At 37.0% G+C, this 24,884-nt stretch overlaps 2 protein-coding genes across 2 annotated transcripts in view; one reads left to right on the top strand and one right to left on the bottom strand.

The window, feature by feature from the left end:
* LOC136411947 (uncharacterized) overlaps nucleotides 1-24,884 on the top strand; it is a 103,344-nt gene that overhangs the window by 10,221 nt on the left and 68,239 nt on the right. Inside the window, exon 2 of the mRNA XM_066394746.1 lies at nucleotides 15,428-15,632. Coding sequence (XP_066250843.1) covers nucleotides 15,428-15,632 — 205 coding nt within the window. The remainder of the gene's footprint in view (nucleotides 1-15,427; nucleotides 15,633-24,884) is intronic.
* LOC136411976 (putative inorganic phosphate cotransporter) lies at nucleotides 15,838-23,867 on the bottom strand. The gene is made up of 9 exons (XM_066394802.1): nucleotides 23,816-23,867; nucleotides 22,403-22,542; nucleotides 22,210-22,348; nucleotides 21,659-21,832; nucleotides 21,350-21,576; nucleotides 21,020-21,169; nucleotides 20,832-20,964; nucleotides 17,889-18,127; nucleotides 15,838-16,062 (listed from the first exon to the last, which is right to left on the bottom strand). The coding sequence occupies exons 1-9, from the start codon at nucleotides 23,850-23,852 to the stop codon at nucleotides 15,895-15,897; spliced, it is 1,407 nt and encodes a 468-aa protein (XP_066250899.1). The 5' UTR covers nucleotides 23,853-23,867; the 3' UTR covers nucleotides 15,838-15,894.

Raw genomic sequence — 24,884 nt, 5'->3', positions numbered from 1 at the left:
CTCGAAATGAATGATTAAAAGGAACGGAACGATTCATTTATCGTTTAAAACGATATCAAAAAATAAACAAATTGACCAGTGCAAGTAAAAAATATAAGGAATTTCAATTTTAACTTATTGCGTTTTGGATTTTTTCCATTTATTTACATTGCTGCTTTTTGCTCTGATATTTAAAAAAATTCCATTGCCGCGAAGGCAGCGAAATCGATACTAATCTAAAAATCGAAGGGAAAACGCCGGCCGGACTGACTCCGCCCACTTCGTTTTTGGTCTTTGTCGGAGGCATATTAAACCTTGTGTGGTCCTTCTCCCTCTTGCACGATTTCTATGTTCCTACTTGAACTGGTGATACCTGTATACAATAAAGAGGATGGTAGGCATTCTGACGACACAGGTTTCTTACAAAGTAGGTATGCACATGTTATGCTGCGCATGTTTGAAGGCATTCGCCCATGAGTACATGTAGACTAAAAAGGGCAGAAAAGGAAAAAATATAGAGATCTAAAGGCAGACATCAGCTCTGACATTTTACAAGATCGTTTGGTGTATAAAACATGACGGTCCGAAAACATGCGTCTCTTAGCCTGGGCGTCCCTATTGCCAGTTTCCATCACCGAGCCATTACCACGGGGACAAAATCTTTGATGTCTCTGCTGTCACCATGATAACTAGCAAAGTTTCTAGAAATCTTTACTATTTTTAGCCCTAAGATAAATGAGAAAATAGGAACATTTAACGTTAGAAAATATGACAATTACATACCGTTTATTTAATGTTTGTAAAGGGCTATTTAAAAAGTGTTCAATTTTTCAATGGAATACCTCGCATCCCTGAACTAAATGGTAACATTTCTTTTCGAAAGTTGCTTTTTCAGAAAAATCTCCTCTCATCTTCTAGGGGTCCCTCAAAGAATTTCCCGAATAATTCAGACGGAATGTCATTATAAGTGAATACACTAAAATAATAAATAGTCTTCCCGTAAGGCGAGCTCGGGATAAGCTTAATATTTAATTAACTTAAACCAATCGATAGGTGGTCGTCGCTTACATAGGAAAGCATAGAGCAAAATAGAAATAGGGAAGTAATGCATAATGTAACCCGAAATTTACTACAACAGGAATATCAGAATATTTCTTAATGTCTCTCCTAAGAATGTTCGATTGCGGAAAAATGTTTACTATTTATCTATGTTGTAAATTTAATACAAATGATATTACGTATTAGTTCTAATATCGATTGCAACATTTACATTAGCCCGCACCCATTAATATGTAGGTCATACACCGAAAGATTATGTTCTCTGTTGCATGTGAAAAGGGTACATTTCTAAAAGTGCACTACGCAATTTCCATGCCGAATCAACAGTTTCGTGCAAATCTACTTTAAACTCGCGTTTTATTGCAGCTTAACAGTGAAATGCGACAATACATATAGTTCCATTTCTAAGATATATTTTTCTGTCTAAACACCCTGTATAACTCAGTTACTTTACGAGAAAATTGCATAGAGTTCCTGCTCGTAAAGCCTCTCGCAGCTTTTCATTAGCTTTTACGACTTTATGGCAGTGAAACATGTTTTCTCGATCTTCCTGCGAGAACAACAAAGTTAATTAGTGGTAAACATTGAGAGCATCCCAGTTTACGACACACGAACCCATAACTTTACGACGTGATTCTTAATAGTAGGTTTTTCGCGAAACATAATTCGGGGATAAATCTGGCTCTTTGGCCCAAAAACGATATTTTCTAACCTAAATAAAAATCCCTGTTTGAATTTTTAGCGACCACGATCCCAATTTAAGTGAAATATAATACGGTAGCCTCCAAAAAATAGATCATAACCCATGTTTGGCGACGCCTCTTTATTTTATCGTCATATTTTCCATTTGAGTTTCAATTTGCCCTGAAACACGCAACCGTTTATATACATTATCATGACTATGTGTCCTATGTGTTTGCTTTGGCTTTGTCGGGTGTTGACTCCTCTCCTTTTTTCCAAGTTTTGAATGACTGAAAGGGGGAGAGCTGTTAGATTTTCCTCCTCTTACATAAAGGCGAATATATATTTTAACGTGAACAACGTAATAACTTGGGCTCCTTACTCTGCGAAGTTGTGACGTCCCAGTTGGATGTGTTCAGGCTGGCGTTTGTGTGATTGATTAAACCCAAGCCTTCAAATTTCGCTTTGTGCTTTAATAATTGGTGAGACATAAATGCCACTAAGGCAGTGATGTACGAAGAGCACGCTATAAAAAACTTGAAGTGCATGAAAAGTTCGGATTCGGCAAAAAAGAATGAAAAACATTTTTTAAAGGAGAAAACACAAAATATAGAAATGAACACAATAGAAAAAAGACAAAGAAAAGTTAAAAAATGGGACGCCCTGTATATAATTTAATTTTTGTATTTTTCCTAAAATTTTTTGAAAATTAAACGCATCATTTTCTACTCCGATTATCGACTGTTTTTTCCTATTCTTATTTCATGTGAAACAAAATTGAAAAATCTGACCACATTATGGAGAAAATTCTTTAATTCAGCGTACTGCATCTTCTTCTAGTCTCTTCTATCTTTCTTTATCTTGATTGACTTTACATTCACGTACAAAAGCGAAAGGTTATCTATTAACTATAATAACAAGGACTAGTTAATGACATTATAGAGAACGGTAGGAGTATCTAATAATACATAACCGGTATATCCACATTACTTAGACATTTTGGTTGCCCTCAGGCTCGTCTTTGATATAAAATTATTGGAGAACTTAGCTGGAGCAGTTTCAGTGTTTGCTGAAGCAATAAGGGCATTAATGATTCCATCATATAACCGGAATTGGAGTAAATATACCCGGTAAGCTGGCGGTGTGCAGGTGCAGAACAAAGGAAAATACACGTCATATGTAACATGTCACACATGTCACATCTGACATTTAATGTAAACATCAAGTGCGACAAATAGAGCAGGGGCTTGTAACGTCATTTGTCATGAAGGTACAGTAGGGTTGTCATTATTAATCGCTAATATCAATTACGTAAATCAATTTTGAGCAGGAACACGCTTGATCAAGCATTGCTTGAAACTTTCCTAACAGTGGGCCATGACTAAGTCTGTCAGTACCCAAATTTGGAAGATTTTTGACAACAAGAAATAAAACTGTTTCGCTCTATTAAACTTTTTTATCACCGGCAAGAATTTCAGCACGGATGCCAAGAAAGTATAGATATATATATTTTCAATCGTATTTTGGCACAAGTTTCCCTCAGCCTCTTCAGTCTAAATCAGACAAAGTGCCACACTCTGAGGACCGTTACCGGAGGTCCGGCATGTAATTTCGGTCATGATTTACCAATGTGTATTGCTGCGAACATTTGCTTCTTTCTGCAGTGGCCTTAGGGAGCTTTGCCAGACAAATTGCTTTGGGAAATGCGAATGATATAAATCTTGATGTATAGGAGGACCACTACTTTCAAAGTAATCGTGACTTACATCATTCCACGACTTTGATTAAAAATGCAGATAGGCCGATTGAATGATAAGATAAATGCGTAGTTGGTCGGATTTATTCAGAGAGAGTATTGTTACAAACAGCTAAAATTCCCCATAGGAGGACTCTAAGTGCGCATAGCAAGACCGCTTGCCTTATGGTCGGGTCGCAATGATTTATAACTAAAAAAACAAAGCACGCGACTAGTATGAGAACTTTCAGGAATCGAAGTAGTTTTGCTATAAAAGAACATGTTAGTCAATTAAGCTAGTTTATTATTACATTTAAAAAGTTAATCTTAATAAACAGTGTTAAATGAAGTAATCACGTACTGGAATCTGTTCAAAAGCAAAAGCGCAACAATATTCTCCTTTCTCAGCCTCACTTTCAGATTGCTCATCAAAAGTAGACCAGTTTTCCCTTTTCAGTAAAAAACGAATCAATAAACCTCATTAAAATGAAAATACCTGGAAAATACAACAAAGGGCGAAAAAGCCACGCACCTATTATTAAAGCCTCCATATTATGAACTTTCACCTTTCCAAGGCTCCGTTAAATGGGATTAAATGGTAAAATGCTGTTCGCCTTTTATTAGCGCCCGAACTTAAATTGGAGAACTTAATCTTGAAGTTTCTGCAGATATTTTTTAGTTAAATTAGTATTAATATCTTATTTGGGTCTTTTACTTAGGAATTCTCTATATACCTGTCATAGGTCATATGTAAGATTGAATTTGCCATGAGCTTCTTTTAGGATGTAGAATATATTGCATAACATGATAAAAATTTAAAAAAATAAAAATTATTGAAAATAAATAAAAAAATTTAGAGAAAAATGAAAAATAAATTTAAGAAACCGAAAGAACGAAATTACTGCATACTCACTAGCATGGCATTTTCAGAGTTTTTTCTTTCACGGTTTTTTTCTTTTATTCTTCATTTTTCTCTTTTTTTAATGATTTTAATGATTTTAACAAACAATAAAAATAAGTAAAGCAACTTTCTACTTCCCCTTCAGCAGTGAAGTAAGGTAAATAAGACACCAAATAAACAAATGAGGCTCTTTTGTAACCTTCCCGAATTGGGTAGAAAATTGACGGTTTCACCCTCGAAAAGGTTTCACACAGGCATCGTGGGGAAAATCCAAATATTTCCCTTCTGAATGAGCCTTGCGGCATTTCGTCCGGACAGAATGGAATTTTTTTTCGAACAACTGAGCTAAAAACATGTAATTTTCGTTTCACTCTTTGGGATTAAAGCCCTAAAATACTCATTTATCTTAAAAAATCATTGGCCTTTGGTTACAGGTAACTATTTTACGCACTGTTACCTTGAGGACATGGAGCTGCACACCAAATTTCAGTTCTCGGATGTTTTATTATGTATGAAACTCAGTCGCAAATCCTATTTTGTCCGGCTCGTGCCATATCGCAAGACCCTTCTTCGCTCGTCTCGCAAAATTCCACGCGCTGCAGGAAATTATGCATTTCCTAACTGGTTACATGAAAAGCTATTAATATAAATCTGGTTACAAGAGCATAATAAAAAGGCTGTTACAGAGACTCCAGTTACAGATTATAGAATTGGAAGGGGGAGGGGTGAGGCAGGGGGCAGGGCGATGAGGGGTCGGGGAGGGGGAGTTTAAAAGGTGTTTCTATTTTTTCCCTGCCTGGATTTGGATCGCACTCAAATTATGATATATCGTTCCTGAATCTACATATGAGGATAATCCATCTTAGCAACATTATTACCGTTAAGCACGCATTCTGGCCAGCAGCTGCCACTTCCAAAGCACTTTATGTAAATTTCATGAATGGATAAGCGCTGATTAGCTTGTCTAAATTTATTTGTGTCCTTCCCCGTTTCCCCGAAGGCAATGAACATTAGTAATTTATTAGTGACCTATCAAGGCTCATTTTAATTTATTAGTGATACATCAATGGAAATTTTAATTAATTGAATTACACCAAGGCTCGTTTTAATTTATTAGTGATATACCAAGGTTTATTTTAATTTATTTGTGTTAAATCAAGGTTTATTTTAATTTATTAATGTTATTTCAAGGTCCATTTTAATTTATTAGTGTTATGTATATCAAGGCTCGGAAGGAAGTTTTATGGGCGCGTATGGGTTCGAAAAAATGGATTCAACAGAAATATTTAATACTTTTAGGGTAACTGAAAACCACGTTCCGTGTGCGTTAATTGAAAGGTCTATTTACACAAACCCTGTCCTGAAACTGGAGCTCTCTAGAAAGGATAATGGCTATTGATTTTTTAGGTCTTCAATGCATATCCATCAATTTTCAAGGATTCAATTTCAATAACAAAGGTTTACCAGGAAATTTTCGAATTTATAAAACATTATTTTAATATGCAGAATCTTGCTGGAGACAATACAACGATCGTGAATTTACGACGCAGCTTTAAGATTCGAAGACCTTTTACACACGGCCTTGAACCAAAATATGTATTAACAGTTTTCAAGTATTTGCGGGTAAAATGGGATTCGGTTTATCTTGGCTGAGAAGTTCCGGAACTGAAATTAGGTAAACACTGAAAGGTTTTAACCGTTAAGAACATCTTAAGCGAACATTTTAATCGGGACGTCCGCTTACATCTAAAATTACGCAAGTGGTTCAAGTTTCTTCAAGAGGGGTGAAGTCCGCTTTATCTCATAACTTAAATTAAATTGTTAGGGTGTTAAGTATGAGTCAATTTAAATTTTTCTGAAACTTGAGAAAAAAGGAGAAGAGAAATTCCGCCCAATATGAGATTAAGGGTCTAGTGGTTATACAAGGTGCGACAGTTGAGCTGATTAAGGGTTAAATCACGGTGTTACTAGGAACATTCAATGAACCTTTTTTCCTTTTAGTATGGATTCTTCAATGCCCTGCATACGTGCAGATGAAGAAATTTGCAATAAAAGCGAACAATCGAACAAAATGTCTCTATCAGTTGCTAAGGTGTCATACAGGGTGTCCGGTTTTCGTTGGACAGCGGCTGTATCGCGGTAAGTAGAGCAAGTAGCAACTTCGGACAAAGAAATTTATTACTAATGTGACTATGAGAAATCTCTGGAAAATATTTTCAACTTCGTGAAATCGCCGTAAGGGGGCGTAGTAGGGACGGTAGTTCCTTAAAATCGACAAATCTATACTAAGTCACTAATTAAGTAGCACATTTTAATTTTCTATCAATAAGATTACAGCATTCTGAATTTTTTTTGTTTGACACATAATTTCATAACCCACACAATAAAAGTGGGGGAAGCCGATGAATCATTCTAAGTTCAAACTATCATATCTATGTTTCTAATTATCCGATTTCAGTGATTCTGTACTTCATTGTGAGGGAATTATAAGCCGATTTAATATCCACATTGACCAAAAATCCATAGTCCAAGACAAAATCGCTAGAGGGCATTCTTTCAGGTAATGGCGATTTTCTTCATTTTTCTTTAATAAATCAAATGGAACTGTACTATTTTCATAAGCCCATCTTGTAGAGCTTTAAAAAACCTATATTTTTCCCGAAAGGCGCATTTCAATATTCTTTTTCGTTTTTGACTTATTGATAAATAACTGAAAATTTTAACTTACAACGAGTTTTCCAATAAACGGTAAGTAGGCTTTGGAGTGAAACCAAATGTTTTTGTTATTTTGACAAATAAATGTCATATTAACTACTTTACTGTAGTTAATATTATTGTCGAGTTATTGATTACTGATAATATTCCTAATATTTCTAAGTATTTTGTAATGGCGTTTTCGAATGAAGACACTTACGATATGCTGGCTGTGTATTTTCAGTGTTACGAAAATGTGGCAATTGCAGCAAGAGAATACAGTGTTAAGTATCCACTGAGAAAACATCATTCAAGAAAAGTTTTTAAACGATTGGCTAACCGCCTTAAATTAACTGGAAATGTTCATCCTACTCGACCTGTTACGCAAAAACGCAGAACCCGAAATCAGCAAAATATCGTTAATATTTTATCCTATATTAATTATGATCCTAAACGGAGTACCAGAGAAGTAGCACGAGAGTTAAGTGTTCCAAAAACAATAATCCATGAAGTTCTAAAAGAGCATAAATTGCATCCGTATCACATTGTTTTGCATCAACTTTTGAGTGACAAGGATTTTGACAATCGGCTAAACTTTTGCCATTGGTTAGAGAATATGATATGTGATGAAACTGACTTCCTATCAAGAGTACTTTGGTCCGACGAAGCAACATTTAAAAGTAATGGACAATTAAATCTCCATAATAGTCATTATTGGTCGGAAAAAAATCCTCGTTGGATGCGTGAAGTTGACCATCAATATCGCTGGACTCTAAACGTATGGTGTGGAATAGTTCAAGGAAAAATTATTGGGCCGTAATTTTTTGAACAACCTCTAAACGGGGAAAGATATTTGGTATTTTTGAGCGGTTTTTTACCCACTCTTTTTGTTAAGGACTTTAGGTTATTGTTTCTTGGCGTAGTTTGCTTAGTTAATTTGTTTTGTATTTTTATCCCTTAAGTTACGCCCATGGGCATCGATACGTATTTGAAGGATTCCATCTGGGCGCCAGACCATCGTACCCATCAGGCCATATCGAAGGGCTCTTTATGGCTGGGAAATACGCTACTAGTCAAAGGAAGCTTTCTAAATTGGACCTTTGCCGCGATCCGCAATTCGGCGGATCGCAATACTTCAATGAAAGCGACTTGTATAGGTATTTGCCAGATGGCGGCGATTTTATGACCTTAGGCGCGACCATTGCCCGCAATGGCGTCTGGTATTGGTGCGCCCCTGGGTGGAGTTCCTCGGGTTTAGTACTTAAGGGATGATCGCAGTAATTTTGCTCTCTTTGACCAGTGCTCGCTCTAGACATGTGATCGTAAACGTAGTTCGTAATCTTCCCAACTAAGCAAACTCCCACTTCATACTTAGACCAATGCTTTACCATTATTTATATAAGTGAAATTTAATACAGTCCACTTTCGTAAACCAAATTGTTGTTTTCGTGGTTTTCGTCTATCGAAGGATCCTCAACACTTTTAGAGAATGTTACTTTGAGAACGAGGCAAACCATGTGGCTGCAACACGATGGTTGCCCAGTTCATTACGATAGACATGTACGTCGTTTTTTGGATGAGAAATTTCCCTCTCGGTGGATTGGGAGAGGAAGTATTTTTCCATGGCCACCACGGTCTCCTGATCTCACGTGTCTAGATTTCTATTTTTGGGGACGTATAAAAGATCTTGTATATAAGGAGAGTCCTACCACCAAGAACAATATGAAGGTTCGAATAAAAAACGCCATCCTAAGTTTAAGTAAACATGAAATTGAGAGATCTGTAAATTCGACTTTGCCAAGAATTCGACGATGTATTGAATGTGACGGAAAACATTTCGAACATTTATAGCTTTTAACTTTAGAACTAATTTCCTTCTTCTAACTTTTAAACTTAATTTTTTCTGAATATTGTTTTTTTTTTTTTAATAAAATAAATTAAGTTATGTGTTTGTAAATTAAAGAATTTAATAACATTTATTTGTCAAAATAACAAAAACATTTGGTTTCACTCCAAAGCCTACTTACCGTTTATTGGAAAACTCGTTGTAAGTTAAAATTTTCAGTTATTTATCAATAAGTCAAAAACGAAAAAGAATATTGAAATGCGCCTTTCGGGAAAAATATAGGTTTTTTAAAGCTCTACAAGATGGGCTTATGAAAATAGTACAGTTCCATTTGATTTATTAAAGAAAAATGAAGAAAATCGCCATTACCTGAAAGAATGCCCTCTAGCGATTTTGTCTTGGACTATGGATTTTTGGTCAATGTGGATATTAAATCGGCTTATAATTCCCTCACAATGAAGTACAGAATCACTGAAATCGGATAATTAGAAACATAGATATGATAGTTTGAACTTAGAATGATTCATCGGCTTCCCCCACTTTTATTGTGTGGGTTATGAAATTATGTGTCAAACAAAAAAAATTCAGAATGCTGTAATCTTATTGATAGAAAATTAAAATGTGCTACTTAATTAGTGACTTAGTATAGATTTGTCGATTTTAAGGAACTACCGTCCCTACTACGCCCCCTTACGGCGATTTCACGAAGTTGAAAATATTTTCCAGAGATTTCTCATAGTCACATTAGTAATAAATTTTTTTGTCCGAAGTTGCTACTTGTTCTACTTACCGAGATACAACCGCTGTCCAACGAAAACCGGACATCCTTATGTCCCTCGGGATTAAGTTCACGTGGAGTTTGAATATTCTTTTAGTTAACTGACAGCAGTCGCTTCCCAACACGCTGAAAAACCGGATCCTAGCCCTAATCTCCCTTAAGACCACCAATAAGTTATACTCCCCAATGACGTAATGAAGACTTAACGTTGTGCCCTATTTATCTTTCTTTAACGTCATGTTCTTCTGTTTTTAACTTTTTTCAATTTTAAAAGTGCTCCGTACTGGTTCTTGCTACTTCATATCTACAGGGTGGTCTATTTGAATTTTTAAAATGGAATAGCCTACATTTTTTGTCTTAATGAATTCTTCTTCTAACTTCCTTTTAAATGATATATACAGGGTGGTCACTTTTACGACGCATTCTATGGGGATTTTCGAAACGGTTAAAGATACAAGGTTGGTTAAATGGAGAAAAAGTTTCGTATTTTTATGCTCTGCAAAAAGCTGAAAGCAAAATTGAAATATCTTATGTAATTACTGAGATATCAAAGAAATACCAAAAAAGTCGATTTTCTTTTTTTGTCTATAACTTATTTATTTTTCATACAATCATTTTGAAACTTGGGTGTTCTATATTTTCCGTCAGTGTCTTCAATATGGAAAGGTCAAAAATATCCTAGGCCTACTAGTTTACGTGAAAATAATACTAACTTTCGATTTTCTTATGGACGCCATATTGGATTTTCGCATTTTTGAAAAACACGAAAGATTTCTGTTTCGGTGAGGTGCAACACAAGGGTCTTCTGAACTATTTTACAATAAAAATTAAAATATTTAAATATTTAATGAAAAAATCAAGTAGCACTGAATTTGTCAAGGTCATAATTGGTTACCAAGTTACTGACTGTCTTTGACACATAAGTCAAGCGCTTGTCGTAAAACTTGCCCAGCTTCACATAAATTTTCTCAACAACACCTATTAACACCCTTAATAGGTAACTTATGGATTAAAATAGCTCTTTTTAGGCAACTGCAACTTCGCACATCAATTGAGCCAGTTCTCTTGTGACAGAACTAGAACGCCACTAATTTGGAAGGGATAATTCAGTTTACTTCCGTGAGGTAAACACCATTAGTCATTTGAAACCAGTTTAAACATGTTTGTCAACATTGGAGACATGATGCGGCACACGAAAGCCTACAGGGTATCCCTACTTGAGCTCAAATAAATTCCAAGGAATTTTTTATGCTCAATAGAAAAACGCGAAATTGTCTGGATATATCAAAGAGGAGCGGAGTAAAGCTCGATCTGTCGCCCTCGCGTTTCTCCGCAATATCCCTTTCTTCAAGGGGAGCCCTAAATAAGCGGGAACAGTCAAATTAAGTACCTGCACTGCAATTTATTGGCCTTTTTTCACAGCAAAACCCAAAACAATTTGTCCTCCGTGAACAAAGCGAAACTGCTAACTTATTCAATAAATCCGGCCTTTGGGAATGTGTTGCGCTATCAATTGGGACCAAAATGGATTTGCCTTTGGATGCCGCCAGGAGCGGCGCCAAATTAACTGGAAATTTCCTCAGACGGTGCAGCTTAGATCCTTAACATCCTGAATAAAAATTCCTCGAATTCCTTAGAGAAAATAATTATTATGCAGCAACCTCCTGGCATTGTGCCAGGCTGAAACTAAAAATTCTTCATTGTGGGAGGAAAACGCTGCGCTACTGATCTTGAAACAAAGTCCCCAAATAATCTCGATATATCTAACTTCCTTCTCGTTTAGGGTCGTAACAGAAAGCTTAAAGTCATCGTACGTAAGTTAAATGGACCGTGAGGAGAGTCAGATGAGTTCAGGGGGTAGAACACTCCCTGACCCAGTGCTCCAGTTTGCTAAACGGTGTCACTTCGACTAAAAACGCGAATTATCAATTACAAATGCGAAAAAAACCCTTTTCAACCAAAAAGGAGATTTTAAAGGAGAAATTGCTCACACTAATGCACTAACCTGAACAAAAAACTAGAACTCGTTTAAGGTGAGTTATCCCTTCCGAAGGTGCTGTATCCATTTGCACAGGCACCATTAACGAAGAAACGCAATTAATCATCTCACCTCTAATGGAATAATGGAAAAGAGGTACGTTAGTCCTAGCAGATGAGTCTGCATAATGAATTTTGTTTTTTGCTGGATTTACTGGAAAAGATCGTTTCTAGTGTTTTCCAATGAGTTAGATGCGCGAACTTAGGTGGTGATTGAAATTTGAATTGATCGTCCCTGTTGCTTGCTCAATATCCCGTTTTGTGCGTTCATTTATGCGTAGAAGTATTTCTGAAATACCCTGTATATTAATTCCTTAGCGAGATAGCACGCAAAGACAACGAAATCTGCATATTCTGCATTTCGCGTTTTATTTTATAATTTTGTTCCTTCGGTGATTCTAGGATTTACTATTCTGGAATAAGCTATGTATGGTCCTGTGATCTGACAATGTATCATATCTTCATGGGCGTAAAAATCTCCGGATTAACGCAATTCCAGTTGATTAATACCCATGAAGTCTGGCATTTCAACCTCCTGGTAACTTTACCGGCAAGGTCACTTTCATGAAAATGCTCTGCTGAGATTCCTTCGTTTTTTCTAGAAATTATCCCGTCGGCAAAGTTGCCCGGAGATTGAAAATTAAATAAGTATTTTTTGTTAGCTTTGCAAATTAAAATTCATGCAAAAACAGAAAAAAATTGATAATAAATAACTGCGGTAACAAGGGGCAAACGTCTTGTAACTCAGTTAGGGCGCCTGCGAGTCAGTCTGCCCCACTGAAACGAGTAAGTATAGAAGTTGTCTGAAACAAACAAACATCTCTCACACCAACTCGAAATAACAATCTCAATTAAACTAACCGTGAAATCCATTATGTACTTACTCCCTTTCCATCGTTCTTCTATTTAAAGTTCATCCAAAGTTTCGACGAGTAAACGCCTTCCGGACGAAATATTGCCGGAATGTAACGATTTAATAAGGCTTAAGTATGGATTTTTATTATTTTTGTGACTCATTTCCGCACCCTATGCGCGTCCCCTGCTTAAGAAGGTTTTGTTGAAATAAACAGTAAAACAACAAATAAAATGCTACTGCAATTAAAAAATTTAAATATATTTTTTTAATTATACAGGGTGTTCCTAAATATCATTTACCCACAAAAGGGGGCAAACCTCTGGAAAAGTATCACCCTGTAGATTATCAAAACCATTTGACGTGCCTAATAAATGTGAGTCCTGCAACGTAAACCATATTCCAAGTGTTGGTTAAATATCTCAAAAACTGCAGGAGTTGTAAAGAAAAAACTGATTTTCTTAAATTTGAACAACGTATAGGTAGCCGACGAAGCATTTGCGGATCTATGTTTGTATAAACTTTTAGTCATGAAATAAGCTAAAGAATTACCTCCTTCTGTATCTACATGATATTTAGGAACGCCCTGCATTAGAACGCGATCCGTCCTCCAGTGCACCGTCTGCGTCTTCAGCATAGTACAGAGATGCAGCCGAGCGCATCGAATCCAATGTGGTCATAAGCGATAAAACTGTGGAAAGTCAAAGAATTGGAAACCTAAATTTCTAAGTACCCCTTGGGTTTGATTTATTTGCTCAGAAGTACATTAACTATATTATAAAAAAAATTATGATATTTTAACCTCCTCTGTTTCCAAGATGTTGATGCCTACCTAGTCACCCCGTATACGCAAAGCAGGCAAACTTCGAAGAAAAAACTGGTCATGCAGCATTTTTCCAACGAATTTGCCAAAAACTCCATTTTCAACCATCATTTTTAAGCGTTTCCCCAACATATCAGTAAGTTAGTTCGACAGCGAGTTCAAATGGACAGAAACGCTTTACTTTCAGATTTCCAAGATATTAATGATATTTTTCCAGATTTGATGAATTGTGCTGGAAAGATTTTTTCTAATCCAGAATTATTACGGCGCGTGGTAACAAAAGATGCTTTGTAGCCAATTTATTTAACGTACGAGTATATTGCTACGTGTACAGAGTGGTCCACGTAAGATGGTCCACTGTTATCTTAAAAACCATAAGGTTTAGAAAACAAGTTCATTTAGAAACAAATTCATACTATATTGAATAAGTTTTATATTAAAGTTATTAAATTTTTCATGAATTTTTGTTTTTTTATGTTTTCAAAGTTACAGGGTGGTACAGAAAATTGTGGTAATGTAAATTAATTGAGAATTTTAAAAAGCTTTTTTTCCAACAATCTTTCCTTTAAATTAAATTAACTTAAAAACTGTTCGAAATATTTCATATTTTTTAACAACAAAAAATACTTATACAGGGTGTCCGGAAATTAGAGGTAAATATTTCAAGGGATGATTGTATGACCAAAAATATGTAGAAAACCTCATATAAGCATAGGTCGACAAATGGAACCTAAGGGAGCTAGACCCTTTTAAAAGGTGAACCCTGAATATGATTTTTTATCGATATATTCGAAACGGTTTGAGGTAAAGTTATGAAATTTGGACTGTTAACTCAGATTTTTATGATAAATTAAAATACTTAAACGAAATTTAAAAATCTTATTTAGATGTGTGTTAAACAGAGCCGGCTTAGGCCATTTTAAGCCCTAACTTTTTTGATTGTAATTTTTCCTACATTTTGACTACATAAATTGAAAAAGCATGGTTTTCTAGATTAAAAAGGTACTTTCTGTCGAATTCGAAATAAGGCCTCGTTTTCGAGTAATATCGATTTTAAATAGCATATGCAAAGTGTCACGTAACGTGCAAAAAAAAAACTTTTTAAAAAGAATTAATTTATGTTTGGAACTAGAAGGAGATCATTTTGAGACATTTTTATAAAATAAAATAAATAAATAAATTATTATTTACTTAATTAATTTTTCGAGTTACATGACACATTGCACATACTATTTAAAATCGATATTTCTCGAAAACGAGGCCTTATTTCGAAGTCGACAAAAAGTACCTTTTTAATCTAGAAAACCATGCTTTTCCAATTTATGTAGTCAAAATGTAGAAAAAATTACAATAAAAAAAGTTAGTGCTTAAAATGGCCTAAGCCGGCCCTGTTTAACACACATCTAAATAAGATTTTTAAATTTCGTTTAAGTGTTTTAATTTATCATAAAAATCTGAGTTAACAGTCCAAATTTCATAACTTTACCTCAAACTTTCGAATATATCGATAAAAAATCATATTCAGGGTTCACCTTTTAAAAGGGTCTAGCTCCCTTAGGGTCCATTTGTCGACCTATGCTTATATGAGGTTTTCTACATATTTTTGGTCATACAATCATCTCTTGAAATATTTACCTCTAATTTCCGGACACCCTGTAGTTACAAACAGAATTGGTATCCGTACTAAAATATATATTCACATAAGGTATTCCATTTAAAAAAAACAAACATTTTTGTCACGTCACGGTTTTCTGGATCATCCTACAATTTCGAAAATATTAAAAATATGAAAATTTGTGAAAAACTTTTATATTAAACTTTTTTTCAGAACCTTACGGTTTTTGAAACAAAGTAGTGGACCATCTACTGTAAACCACACTGTACATATTTTTAACATGTCTTTTGCTCTTATATTAATGTAGGTCGTTAAAGACCAATGAAAGCTGTAAAAGCTTGTTGAATGACCAAAAATGGAACGAAGCTCGTCCATACTTGTAACACATCATAAAATCGTTTTAAAAATCACTCACTTCTTTTTCAGTTCATATCAGCATTAAGGAACCACTACAAGAGCTGGTCCTTCGAGCATCAGTGCCCAGCAAGTGGTCTTACCGACTTGCTGAAACGGACAGCAATAAGTGTGGCACAAACACCCTTAAAATTCAACCAAAAACGTTTGAGTTGATGGTGAATTGGACATTCAAAGCAGATCTTGATCCAGTGAATGTTTCCAATATTAGTATTAGGTAAGTGAAGAATCCATCTTTCATCTCATATTCTTTTTCATGCGGAACTCGATGAATCCTAAGTTGGGAAGTTATTTGCTCCGACAGAAATTTAAGATCAGTTTGTCCACCTTAAATGGATATTGAACCTATAATACACAAACCTGAGCAGCTTTAATTTTATTATCTCTTAAGGGTTTTATGAGGTGCGAAATAAAATTATCTGTTTATAGGACGGTTTTAATTATGGCAATTACAAAGTTAATTGCATTACGCTTTTTAATCAGAGTCTTTCCCTTTCTTCTTTTCTCTGAAGGTAGTTTTTCCCCGGGCAAATAATCGAATCCCACCATTGCCTCTCCACCGACAAGAAGGTGATAAAGAAGACAGCGGTTCCGGCATAGATTATAGCTGCAATGATGAACATGGTCCTCCATACAGCTTTATCAGTCTGCGATTAGATAGATTAGATATTTAATTATTAGGTGTACAACTTTGCTTCCGCCGTTTTTGAATAGATGTATGTAGCGGTAAGTAATGATCGAAATAAATAACCCCATGTGGGCATGCAGGAGCCTTGGGCACCTGTTAACATAACCTCATAAAAATATTAGTCTATTTGTGTCTTCATCATAAAGTTATTCGCAATTGAAAATGTCAGTGTACGAGCCAAATTCTCGTCATTTGCGGGAGGTTTTACTTTTCTGCTTCAATATGAAGAAATCTGCTGCTGAGGCTCATCGAATGCTCTCAGATACTTATGGGGAAGCCACTATTAGTGAAAGGACATGTCGTGAGTGGTTTCAGCGCTTCAAGAACGGTGATTTTCACGTCGAAGACCAACATAGCGGTGGAAGAAAGAAGGTTTTCCAAGATGCGAACTTGGAAGCATTACTTGACGAAGACTCGTGTCAAAGTCAACAAGAATTGGCACAATCATTGGGAGTGACTCAACAAACAATCTCAAAACGCCTCAAAGACATGGGAATGATTCAGAAGCAAGGATATTGGGTGCCGTACGAGTTGAAACCAAGAGATATTGACAGGCGTCTGTTCGCTTGTGAACAGTTGCTTGCAAGGCAAAGACGGAAGGGATTTCTGCATCGTATTGTGACTGGGGACGAGAAATGGGTTCATTACGATAATCCCAAACGCAAAAAGACTTGGGGATATCCCGGCCATGCTTCCACGTCGACGGCCAAACCGTCTATTCATGGTTCCAAAATCATGCTCTGTATTTGGTGGGATCAACTCGGCGTAATATATTATGAGCTGTTACAACCAACTGAAACAATCACAGGTGCTCTTTATCGAACCCAATTAATGCGTTTGAGCCGAGCATTGAAAAAGAAACGGCTGCAATACAACGAGAGACATGATAAAGTGATTTTGCAGCACGATAATGCTCGACCCCATGTTGCGCAAGTGGTCAAGAAATACTTGGAAACATTGAAATGGGAAGTCCTACCCCACCCGCCATATTCTCCTGACCTAGCTCCTTCTGATTATCACTTGTTTCGATCCATGGCACATGGGCTAGCTGACCAACACTTCCGGTCTTATGAAGAAGTAAGAAATTGGATAGAATCGTGGATCGCTTCAAAAGATGTCCAATTTTTTCAACACGGGATTCGTATGCTGCCCGAAAGATGGGAGAAAGTAGTGGCCAGCGATGGACAATACTTTGGATCCTAAAGGTATAATTAGTTTTTTACAATAAAATCGCGAAATTCGGAAAAAAAACGGCGGAAGCAAAGTTGTACACCTAATAGTTTTAGATAATTAGCAAAACCAATTAAGTAATTAACGAAATTAAATCAATTATAATTAATTAAACCCAATAATTAAAAACTCCAAATAAAAACCTTTCAAATGCGACCTAAACTTGTAAAGTTCTTAGCTAACACAAATGCATTTTAGGCTGCTGTCGACCAGCTAGGTACGGGATAATAAATATCCCAGTTTCCGAGATTTTCATTAAACAGATGGGAGCTCCTTAGCTGAACAGGAGGCGCTATTTGTTGCTGAGCAAATATCCCCTAAACTGGTGGTGCTAATTGGAATTTCAATTGGGAGCGGCTTGGAATTTATTTCCGTTAAGTGCGTTGTAAGCATTTGGTTGATGGAGGTCGTTTAAAGTCGGGTTTATAGATTCATTTGCGGCTAACTAAATCTAGAGGCGATTAATAACAAACTAATAGCGATGTTGGTATGGTGAAGCGTCGTGGAATAAATTAAGTGAAGCGTGGATAAATTATTGGAAATACACGTCCTTACCTCTTCATACACAATAAACTCCACGAGCACTGGTGCCAAAGTGGCCAGAGTTTGTCCGACGCCATTGGAAATCCCGAAAAGTGTCCCTGAGAACCTGGGAGATATGTCAATATGGTTCACATTATATCCACAGAACATTGCTCCATTAAGACTTATTGCTACTATAAGGAGCGCTGCTATTCCCCATCGGTTTTCCTCATAAGCCAACCACACTAAAGCTGCTGCAGGTATGAAGGCTCCTGAAGTATTAAAACGTAATTTTTCAGGGTGAATTCCACGAAAAATAGGGATTTTCTGAAGAATATAAGGAATATAAGAGAGCTTGTCAATTTTCCAGAACTTTGTAAAAACATGAGTTTCTCCCATGGGTTTGCTTCACACAGCAACGAAATATTTAAGTTCATTACAGACCCTCATTCGGATTCGAGCGTTCAGTCCCTCTTCACCTTCTCTTTACGCGAGGAACTCGCGGTACCTGTGTAATTAACTCAGTTACACAAAAGTTTTCCGAAATTCATTAATCGCGATTTAGGTATACAAATAAATGTGTATTTAATATAATAAATTGCAATTGTTTAAGCATTACAATGGTTCACATTAATCGGTAATCGGTTTTAACAATAATTTACCCCCGTTGTGATACACTGTGTCTAGCAAATTATGAATTATTCCTACATTGTCGCGATATTCAAACATGTAATCAATTCCGAGGCCCCTATCGTTACTCGTACTGTAATTGTAAACTAATTTATCTAAAGCGACGATATTGCCAAAACGCTATTATATCGGTCAAATGACTAATATGTATTTGGATATTTACTGGTATTAATCTTCAATTTTCAGGCTAGTTCAGGTCAGTTTTGGTTAGTTTGGGTAAAAAAGAGGTAAGTCCCGGATGGGAGCGCCAACCCAGCCCAAAGAGGGCAAATTAAATCGCATTGTGCCAAGCCCCCAAAGTCTGTTAAAAATTCCCCTCAACCTTGGAAAAAATTATTAGTTCAGGCTAGTGCTAATTAGTTCGGGTTAGTGCAGGTTAGTTCAGGTTGAGCTCGGCGGTGCTGGCGTTAGCCAAAATATCGCTGGTGCGGATACGGATGGAAGAGAGGAGGATGATCTGGAAGCGTGACAAAAAATGTAGAGGTGAGGTGAGAAAATGGATGCTAGGCGAGTAGGAGAGAGAATGGACGAAGAATACCGGATGGATAAAGGTGCTCGTGTCTAGTGTAAAGCGATAGTTTGAGTGAAAGTGGACGAGGTCGGGGTACGTGTTATCGCAGGTGTTTACAGGGCACAATATGTTCGGTAAATATGTGAGTGAAAAAAAGTGACCACTATTAGTTCTACGGGGACGAAGTACAGGGCGTGACGGACACCCTGGAGCACACGCTGTGGGAGTGTCCGGAGTGGGAGGATGATCGTGTGGAGACCAGGGGAAGGGGACTCAACCTGGACCGAAGAACGATCGGGCATGAATTGGTGGAGACAGAGGAGAAGTGGATGGCATTTGAAAGAATGGTAGAAAGGATAATGTGAGTTAAGAGAGAGAGGGAGAACGAACAAAGGAACAATGCTGAAGTAACGAATGATTTGGGCGGCGCTTAATCCGCGAGGTGGGATGGAAGGTACCCCGAAGCAATGGCGAAAGGTGATACCGGGAACGAAGAAGGGAAGTGATTTTAGTAAGTAGGTGCATTAGCTTGCGCTCAAATCCCACGCTACCCTGCTATAACATCGGCAGCTGTGTGTCTTTGAAGATTTCCACCTCCTCGCAAAAAAGGGTTAATTCGGATTAATTCAGGTTAGTCAAAGTGCAATGCCTACCGAATGGGAGAACAGTAATGCTAGAAGTACTACCGTTGAAGATTCCCTTCGATCAGACAATAGGGGAGAGAAAGAGGAAGTTCGATCACGCGGAGGTGGAAGCAGAGACGTGAAAGAGGACACAATAAATCAGTAGTAGAAGCGAAACGAAATTTCGAAGGAGAAGTGAACGGGAAAGGTAACCCCTAGAATAACAGAGTGAACGGAAAGAAGGCACGGAGAGGTCAATCACTACACGATGCACTTCCTGACGGTACACAAAAGCTGCGCCCGATACCTGCACAGATTCGGGATCCGGGGAACAGACGCCTGCTGGAGCGAGTGATGACTCTGAGTACACGTTCTTCCAGTGTAAAAACTGGGAAAAACAAAGAAGGAAAACGAAGAGAGAGATAGGAAGAACGATAACGGCCACCAACGTCGTGGAGACCATGATGGAGAACAAAAAAAGCTGGAAAGTGATGGAAAAATGGATAGCGGAAGTGATAAAGAAGAAAAAAGACAAAGAAAGGAACTAAAGACAAACGCAGAGAAAAAGTACTAACGAAGAAAAGACCAGCGGGAAGGCAGCCCTCTCTCCCCCGAAATAATGCTATGCAGCAGTCCCGAGGATGAAATGAGTTTTTAGTGGATATTCAAATCTTAACCTGAAACCATGTGTTCCACACTATCGGGCCCACCAACATCGAACCATCAAGGCCTAACGTGCATAAATGCATTTCTCCAGACCTCTGTAGCAAAAAAAGTTAGTTCTGATTAATCCAGATTAGTTCCAGATGGTGACGCTCCAAAGCATGTGCTAGTGTGTTCTGAATGAGAAATAGAACGGGATAAAGTGAGAGCAAGTGAATTGAGGCTGAAGCATGAAATAACAGGGAGAAAACTCACACAGTATGAGATGAGAAAAAATAGTAAAGAAAACTACGAGAAGGAAAGGGGTGATTTTAAAGGGTAATAGAGTTATCCCAAATCCCACACCATCCAGTTTGGTACCACCGGGCCATTTCGGGAAGTCATCAAGTGAACGGGTACGTTTTGAAAATTTCATTTATCAAAGGTTCAAATCATATCAGGTTAGTTCAAGCTAAACAACGATAATTCATTTACGTAATGAGTACAAACCTATTCCATGAAAAAGCCTTCTGGCCGATTTCCTAGAAATCATTCTCTTGCTTATCATATAATCCGCTATTGGACCATAGACGACTGTAAAAATTGCAGCTACGACGTATGGTGCTGAAGAGTACAGTCCGTTCTAACAAATGGCAATATGTTTTTGTATTTAAAATTATTCTTACACTTCCACAGACCTTTTCGATTTCGATATCAGTCATTTTGCTGAGATATGTCGGAATCTCTGTGAGTAAGAAGGTGCTACCCCAGGACTCGCCGATGGCTGCAACAACGATTGCCCAATAGGGCAGTGATGTTAGGATGGCTTTCCAAGGCAGCCTGATGCCCTAAAATACGAGAAACTATTTCAACACCACTGAATGAATACTGGACTACTCGATGAATATACAGCAAATCTTGAAACTGTTCGCTTTCCAAATTTAATATGAGCAAGCAACCTAAAATTGAAATATGTTCTTCATTGATTTCCACTGGATTTTGCTGGTCTGGAAAAATATCCCAATTACCGTAAAATTTCCATCATTTTCTTGTCCCAAAGACTCCTCAATATACCTCCTCTCTTTCGCGCTAATACTTTTATGGGTCGCAGGCCTATCAGCTCCCCACAACAACCATAAAACGCACCAACCCACTCCGAAACCCCCAAAAAGGTAGAAAGAAGCAGGCCACCCGAAGCGAGTTGAAGAGAGATAACCGGTGATTTGCATTGAGATGATGGTGCCGAAGCTACAACCTAAAACGGAAAATTTCACAATTTTACAGATTGTGCCAAAAAACACGATCAGTTTGGTCCTATGAATAAGGCCAAGGTGTACCAGAATATACCGTAGTACTTATCCATGACCTTTCGTTGGTAGGAGCCCACCTCCCCAGCAGGGTGTGGTTTAAAGGGATGATAAAGCCTTGAGAAAGACCTTGGAAAACTCTGCATAAGATCGCCCCTCCTAAGCCTAGGCGGATGCTGAGAACGGGGAACAGTAAGCATGTTCCTAGAAGGATGATGAAAATGTAACAGCAGGACAATAGAGAAAGCTCACATAAGCAAAATCCTCTCTATGCATCAATATATCAAAATCGTGACGACAATTTTATTAACAAGGTGATCTCCATAGCGATGGATAATTTCCAGGGATGAAACCCCAAGGGGCTAATTTCGCCATTTTCATGGATAAAGCTGCCAAGACGTTGATATATTTGCTATCAGTACTACTAATTAACACCAACAATTTTACCAGGAGAATAGTTTCTATAGCAACAAGAAAATTAAGCCTGCGCATTCGTGAGTATCTATAGGATTTATTTCTCAGATAAAGTTGCCAGGCGCTTGATCTTTAGGCCCTTAATTTCTCGAGCAATAAGTACCCACCTGAATTAACCAGCATTGCAATAATCAGAATCAACTTAGGTGAAAACATATACCCTATTGGCCCTGCAAAGAACTGCAGTACCGCATAGCTCCAGTAAAATGAGGAGAGTAACACTCCAGTATTATTCCATTCGAATGTCTGTAGCAATGAAGACTAATACCACCAGTAGTGAGGTTATCTTCTGGTACTTACGGGAATGTTGTTGATATTAGTGCTGTTGGTGTCAACCATGGCCACTATGGCTACGGACAGTATTGATCTTATAGCGTAGGAAATTCCCATTAGGTAGAAGAGAAGGGCCGTTTGAACGTAGCGGACTCTTATACATGACGCTAAAAGAGTTTATAGGGATGGAAAAGTTATATGGATATCAGGTACTGGTCAAACGAAACGTACTAAGTGCCTTTTGGTACAAAATTTAAAACTCGAAATCTCGGAAACGGTTGAAAGTGGGCCCATATCGTATATTATAAATTCATACTATGAATTTCTACTATAGGGTGTTCATTTCAAAACGGATCACCCAAAATATCTTTCCATTAGGAGAATTGATTAGGAGAAAAAATTTAAAATAATAAAAAAAAGTTTTAGACATTAGAGAGAATTATATCAATCAGCCCGCACCCCCAGCTACCCTCACTTAGATATTTCAAGTGGTACCCTCCATCAAGCGGTACACTATTGCAAGTGGAATACAATTTGCTATGAAACTGTATCAAGAAATCTGAAATTGGTTAGCGGAGACGAGAGTTAGAAGGAAATATAATGTGTACTAATGCAAATAGTTTATTGAGATCATGTACTTCATTTTATAAAGTGCTCAAAATGTGAGCCGTTATTGGCGAAGCGATAATACAGTCTGCTACGAAAATGATTTAATGAACGATTTCCGGAGAAACGGAGTGACAGAAAACGTGAATTAGTATGGCCAGTACGATCTCCAGGTCTCAATTCACTAGACTTTTTTTGGTGGGGTTATTTAAAAAGCAATCTAGTTAGAACTTCACTTGGAACTGTTCAATAATTGATAGATAGAATTCTGGAATGTGGAATTATTACTGGACAAACTTTGGCCAATGTTCGCGAAGAATTTTAAAACAGACTTTATTATTACTTTGCTAATAATGGCTCACATTTTGAACACTTAATAAAATGAATTACTTGATCTTAATAAGTTCTTTACACATTTTTTCTTCTACTCCCAACTCCATTAACCAATTTTATATTTCTTCAGTATAGTTGCATAGTAAATTGAATTCCGCTTACAATGGTGAGGCACTCGATGGAGGGTGCGATTTGAAATATCACAGTGAGGGTAGCTGGGAGTGAGAGGATGACTGATAAAATTGTCTGTAATGCTAAATTAAACTTCCCCTTAGATATCTAAATAGACGATTGTTTTACTATTTAAAATTTTCCTCCCCATCAGGAGATATTTCGGGTGGTTCGTTTTGAAATCAATACCATGTATAAATTTATATATATCTAACCTTATTTTACAGTATGATAAAGGCTTGTAACACTAAACATCACATTTTTTAGGATTTTTTGGGCAATTATAGTATTAGAGACATGCGAATGCTGTCAGCTATAAAATCAGCTTACCTTCAGGTTCTTTGAACTCACCAATACCGCTATCCATTCTTTAATAAAAATGTGTCACCTTACAGTCTTGCCGAAGCTGTAATCAGTATCTTCTGTAATATCAATCATCACATATATAAAACAATCCTAATGACAAGTCATTATAGACATAACAATAAACCAAATGATATCACTAAACCAGTTCAACTTCGTAAGATTTGTCTGCTTTATTAACTATATACATGCAAGGACGTCGAAATTCATTAGTTTTTAATTTAAATTGATATTCGCACTTATACTCGCTGATAAGATTAGGAAATACTTCGAAATATGTTTTGGATATTGAAGAACTAGTGGAGATTTCGTATTAATTTAGATCTGTTTAGTGTGAATGATTTGTTACTCATATCAATAAATTTTCATATATTACTGGAGTGAAAGCAGACTGTCGCTGAAGCGAATGTGTGTGTTAGAATGCGCAAAACACGTGGCTAGTTGTTATCAGAAATGTAAGCAGTGGATGGGAAATACACTATAATTATATATCTATTTTTAAAAACCTTGCGGTGTGCTTAAAACAGGCCAATGGGTTTCAATGAGGTTAACAAAGAGAGCTGCCTGTAAGCAAGTTTTTCTTTTAATTCAGCACATTTGTTTCTTTTAATGCTCTTATTTGTTGCATTAGTCTCTGCTAGCTTCCTCCCTCCATCTACTTCACCCCGCCATTCCCCCTATCCCAAGCAAACCAATCGAAAGGAGTCAGAGAACCGGACACTATAAATACCTTTTTTTACCACCGAGCTGCATCAGTCTGCGAACCCTACACAATTAAAATTCTTTGAAGAGAATAAAGTATTACAAAAAACATATTCTGCCATCATACGCTGCGTGAGCATCGGTGCCAAAATAGCATCCAGTTGGCCAATACCCTTGGAAATCTCGGTTAATGTGTTTTTTGAGGAGAAATTCATTTTGTCAGCCAAATGACCGGTCACTGCTTCCCCAACTAGGAAATATGACTCAGTTAGCCGCAGAGTTGGTGAACACCCCGTATATTCAGTTGTAGAAATATTTTCGTTGAATTTCTTGG

This window comes from Euwallacea similis, chromosome 11 (assembly GCF_039881205.1).
Source record: "Euwallacea similis isolate ESF13 chromosome 11, ESF131.1, whole genome shotgun sequence".
Classification (NCBI taxonomy): Eukaryota; Metazoa; Arthropoda; class Insecta; order Coleoptera; family Curculionidae; genus Euwallacea; species Euwallacea similis.
The sequence above is the reverse complement of the archived record's forward strand: the minus strand, read 5'-3'. Positions and strand labels throughout refer to the sequence as shown.

Coding starts and splice junctions, on each gene's coding strand:
- LOC136411976 (XM_066394802.1), bottom strand. CDS start 23,852: ATGGATAGCGGTATTGGTGAGTTCAAAGAACCTGAAG. Junction 21,577..21,658: donor AAGTACTACGGTATATTCTG/GTACACCTTGGC, acceptor TTTCCGTTTTAG/GTTGTAGCTTCGGCACCATC. Junction 20,965..21,019: donor CTGATATCGAAATCGAAAAG/GTCTGTGGAAGT, acceptor GCCATTTGTTAG/AACGGACTGTACTCTTCAGC.